The sequence below is a fragment of the Anneissia japonica genome, unplaced genomic scaffold (genome assembly GCF_011630105.1).
Source record: "Anneissia japonica isolate Jap-2015-1 unplaced genomic scaffold, ASM1163010v1 scaffold13067_len103162_cov114, whole genome shotgun sequence".
Lineage (NCBI taxonomy): Eukaryota > Metazoa > Echinodermata > Crinoidea > Comatulida > Comatulidae > Anneissia > Anneissia japonica.
This window is the reverse complement of record NW_022758006.1, coordinates 44,626-49,989: the sequence shown is the minus strand read 5'-3', so window position 1 is coordinate 49,989 and position 5,364 is coordinate 44,626. Positions and strand designations below refer to the sequence as shown.

General features: G+C 34.0%; 1 protein-coding gene across 1 annotated transcript in view; it reads right to left on the bottom strand.

Annotated features, from left to right (window-relative positions):
- The window catches only part of LOC117124960, a gene marked incomplete at its 3' end in the record, with an annotated part of 51,796 nt that extends 46,726 nt beyond the window's left edge, over positions 1 to 5,070 (bottom strand). Inside the window, exon 1 of the mRNA XM_033271301.1 lies at positions 4,913 to 5,070. Coding sequence (XP_033127192.1) covers positions 4,913 to 5,070 — 158 coding nt within the window. The remainder of the gene's footprint in view (positions 1 to 4,912) is intronic.
- Positions 5,071 to 5,364: the final 294 nt, after the last annotated feature.

Below are 5,364 nucleotides of genomic sequence, written 5' to 3'. Positions count from 1 at the left end.
ACCAAGGTAGACCTACTAAACTTAAGGAATACAGACTACGATGTAGAGTAAAAAAAAAAAAAAAAAAAAAATTAACATTACACAATTTGATAAGCAACGATACATTTACAGTAAATTATTGTTGTGAATTTTTTAGTTGTGAGCGTTTCTCCCAAGCATTCATGATGTATTTTTTACAGAGATTATCAAAAATAGAGGTAGATTCATCACAAATAAAAACTGAATCTCCTCCTAATACATATTGAAGTTTAATATCGTCATTTGTTGTTGAAAAAAGTGTCCATGTATCATAATCGTTACAAAGTAGAAGGTCATTTTCAAGATTTGTTAATGTTGTAGATTTCGCCACAACACATTTTGGCAAGCAAGCTATAACATCAGCCTATATCTTTGCTGTGTTGTCACCCTCGACACTCTGCTCATTATTACAGGTAAAAACCAATGTATTTTATACTTTATTGTTAGTAGTTTAAGAAGTTTAGGATAACTTGTTTACTATGTTCAAATGCACTATATATTACTGCCAACCACTGTTAGTCGATAATGCAGTTGTAATATGAATTAGTATTAAAGTGATATCCCTGTACAGTCTTTTATGGGCCTTAGCCTTAATGTACCTTTTATTATTCGAAGCAAGGCATTCCAGATTTTATGCTAAAGATTGAACAATTGATTCACGTTATTCAAACTTACACAATTATGTTTATTGTGATATTGTATAATCCTATGAGGTATTTTTAATAATGTAATTCATGTTTAACGCTACTGAAATTATGATTATAGCCCTGTATATCTATTATGCTAGCAATTTTGACTTAATTATATAAATGGGGCTAGACAAAACACATTTTGGCAGGCAAGCTATAACATCAGCCTATATCTTTGCTGTGTTGTCATCCTCGACACTTTGCTCATTATTACAGTTTGAGCGAAGTAGTGATCTGTTAGGGGTGTCATACTGTGATTGGGTTATCGAACAAGGTACCGTCCAGCTACCGAACCAACAGATGAGAGCAACGGAAGCGTCTGCGTGCATACTTGATCTGGTCATGTGTCTGATGTGCTGTGGATTGCGAATGTAAAAGCGTCCAGTTACAACAAGCGAAGCCAGGAGACAAGTCGCGTCGCTACCTTAGATGTTCAACAAATCATAAGTTACAATTTTAATTGACTTATACTTTATATTGTTGTTTGATCTTCAATATGTATTCTTGTGTTGAATGAATATATTATGCCAATTATATTCTTGTCAAACCTATTACATTGTTCGTCTAATTATTTATTTGTTTCAAAGTCAAGCACCTCCAACCCATGCGGTCAGGTTGATCTGGGTAGTTGTTTGTTTTTATAACGCCTCTCACGTAGCACAACTCTGTCAGAAGTGGAACGTAAATTTTCGATATGATTTCATAGTCAGATTTGCGAGAAAAACTTCAGCAACTCGTATTTCTCGACTGAGACATCAGTGGGAGCTGTAATTTGTATGACATTGACAAGAAGATTGTGCAACCCTTAATTCGTATTAAAGGAATTTACGTCCACAAACTTTGTAGTTATTAATATTTTGGTTATAATAGAAAATATTCATTTTTTGGTGACATCACACTCACATGCGTCATAAGCTAGATTACGTCACCCTTTCCTGGTAAGGCAAAACTTTCCCGGCGTGCTTCTTTCATGGATAAACAAACACCACTGCTTTGCACATGGATGCCTTGCCTAGCTAGGGCTACAAGAGCCGCATTGTTAGCATTGTATAATACTTTAACAAGGTACCTCTGCAACTGAATTATTCTTATTTTATTTCTTTCGAAAATGTACTTTCTATCACATATAATTGCACTGTCTACTTAGTTAGGCCTGGGCCTAGTCTTATTATGCCTCATCGTCCACTGCTACACAGTACATCATTCGTTCCATTCATACAATTATACCTAGGACATTAGCATATAGGCCACTGGCCCAAATACAATATAAACAAAAATCATAAAATAATCAGCTTCTATGTGTGAGTAGGCTATTAAAATAATGGTTTCTATTTTTGTATGCAAGATAAGTAAACTTGACACGGTTATAATATATATTTTGATTTTTAAAGGACATTAATAAAGTAAATTTTTCTATTGAAGAAAAGCTAATATAATATGGTGGTAAATATTTTTTTCTTAACTTTTCATAAGGACATTGTAAAATAAAATATAACTCATCTTCAACTAAATCATAATTACATAGTTTACATAGTGGTTCGTTTCTTTGCATAGGCGTAGATCCCGGGGGGGATGGAGGGGATATATCCCCCCAATATTTGACAAGGGGGGGGATGGTCCATTGAATCATCCCGCCCAATATTTTGATTATGTATGGGATAAAATGGAGCTTTACACACTTCAAAAGACTGTCACAGAAATAATTTGCACTGTCTTATGCGCTTACAAAGATGAAAATTAGCATAATGTATTAATGTTGATAACAAAATTATTTTATCTGGTACCAATCTAAGCTCTTCTTTCCTTAGATGTTAGATGTGCTTGCAAAGAGAGCCACATTTCACACTGAAGGGTGTGTATAGTACGATATCAGTAATGTTATATCAATTCCAAGAATGTTTAAGGTTATATCGGTTGATGAGGAATTTATTGATTAGGCCTATAACAGCAAATTGCATCAATTTATTTTGCAAAAACAAGGTTTCCAGCTTCAGAGGGGGGCATATCTCCTGTCCGCACAAGGGCACATATTGGCGCTAACACCAGGCGCGTAACAGGGGTCTTGGGTCAAAGTGGGTATATTTAAAAAAAAAAAATTTTTTCAACCATCTTTAAAGAGGGTAACCCTTCTACAACGACAATAATAATAATAATAATAATAATAATAATAATAAATAATAACAACAACAACAACAACAACAACAACAACATACAATCCTCATTTCCCGGTTAGTAATTTACCATACCCACCCCACCCCACTCCCCATATAGAAAACAATACGACATAGGGCTTATCTTATTTATAATATAGGCCACACACGCATGGTTGTATTTATTACAAACACATTCTTTCACCATCTATACACATTGAGGCCCTTCTTTTAGGTTAAAATGATCTATCTTAAATTTGTCTTTCTTGAGTTTGGGACTATTATAATGTGTTTAAATAACTTAAAAGGATAAAACTAAAAAAAGCCCTAAAAAATGCGTGCCAAGCGCGCAAAATATTTTTGTGTTTTTAATTCTAATTTCGTCGGAATTGATGAAAACTATCTAAAATGTGCAATTTATAAAGGGAAATTGTCCTATCGTAACAAGAAATGCGCGCAAAGAATTTGAGAATTTTAGAGGATGCATTTGTCAAGGAGTGGAGAAAGATTTCCAAAAAGGGGTGGGGAAGATTTTTCAAAGATAGATATTTTCCCCTTCTCTCCCAGTGGTTACGCCATCGGGCAGCAGATCAAAGGAGTTATGACAGTTTTTGAAGTAGAGAAGGGGTTGCATGGGTGTTGTGAGTCTGGTCATTATGATAGCTTCCTTTTTATTCTTGTCTTTATTTTTCTCTTCTCTTTTTCTTTCCTTTTCTTTTCCCTCCCTCTCCCCTCGTTCTTTTCTCTTATTACCCAGTCCGGTACGACGACTTGGTCGGCCCGGTAAAAACCGGGTAATCCACACATAAACCAAAGCCCATAGAAAAAAGTAAATTTCTAACTTGCATAGCCCAACAATTCTCAATTCATTCTATTTTTCTAATCTGTAAATTACAACATTTTACTAAAGACCTGCTCTGATCAGTGTGGATAATGTATATCCAAAATCGAATTATATTAAGTAGACATGTAATAGAATTGAAAAACTGTCCCATTTCTGATAGAATCGATATGTTGGGCGCGTTATTCCTACACTTAAAACCTATCTACAAAACTGGCTATGGACACGTTAAATCATTTTAATGTCTTTTAAATTCCCAAATTTCTGATCCATACGTGAGAATAGTAAGTATTTTTGAGTCTAATATGTGATACACCTTGGTATTTAAACGAATTAACAATTTCTATAATGTTTCCTTTGTAATACCATTTTTCTATTTTCCGTATCTTGCCACGATTTTTAAATATCATAGCCTTAGTTTTTTCGACATTAACAGTGATTCGCCATTCGTCACAATATTTAGAAAGTATATCAATTAAGCTCTGTAGTCCTTTAATAGTATCCCCTATAAATACAAGGTCATCTGCATATAGCAAATGATTTAATAGACTATCACGGATCTGGATTTTATCTATTTTGTTCGGCAATTTTGGATTTTCACTTAAATCTTGCAGAAAATATTAAATAAAAGGGACGATAATGGTGATCCTTGTTGTATACCGATTTCAATCTTGAACACCTGGGTTAACTCATTACCAATTTTAACATGAGCGTGCAATTTTGCGTACAAAGATGTGATGACATTCATTATAATGCCCCGAACACCGATTTTCTTTAATTTATAAATGAGATAATTATGGTTTATTAAATCAACAAATATAACAAAAACTCTTCCCCGCTTTTTATCAAGGTAATTTGAAACGATTATGTTTAATATAAAAACAATATTGAAAGTTCGATATCCTTTCCTAAATCCTGCCTGTTCTTGATTTAGAATATTAAAATCATCTACCCATTTCGATAATCTTCTATTAATAATATAACAAAAAGCTTTTCCGAGTGTAGGAATTATTGATATTTCTCTATAATTTTTGGTTACATTTTTTGTATATGGGAACAATTACATTGGTAGCCCACCGTTGAGGAAAATACCCAAGTGAAAACATTAGATTATACAGAATATTAATTTTGCAAAAAACAAAATTGGGAATGTTTGAAAAAATTTTGATGATCATACTATCAATACCTGGTGCTTTTCCTGTCTTTTGTGCTACTGTATAAACGCTACTTTTACTTCATCCAGGCTGATGTCTACATTTAGCTTATCATCATAGTTCCCGCTATCTATTTCTTTGTCCAAATTAAGGTGACTAGTCATTGGTCCGACGGTCCATTGGTTCGAAGGTCCAATGAGAGTGTCTTTTCCGGTCATCTAGACGAGGTTATATATTTTAAAATTTCCTACCCCAACCGTGGTGGGGCTGAGGTAAAATTGGACTGGTTGAGCCCTCCTCCTCCATCCCAATTTTATGGAAAAAAATGTCGACGCTCTTATATTTATTGTGATAAGGTCCAAAATTTTATAATTGGTCCGAAGCTCCAATATGATCACGAACCCCCAACCAACCCTACCACCAAAAAAAAAAAATTCTGGATACACCACTGCGGGCGCTATATTTTTTAATAAACGCCTCTCACTTAAATTCATAATATTTTGTACAGAGTT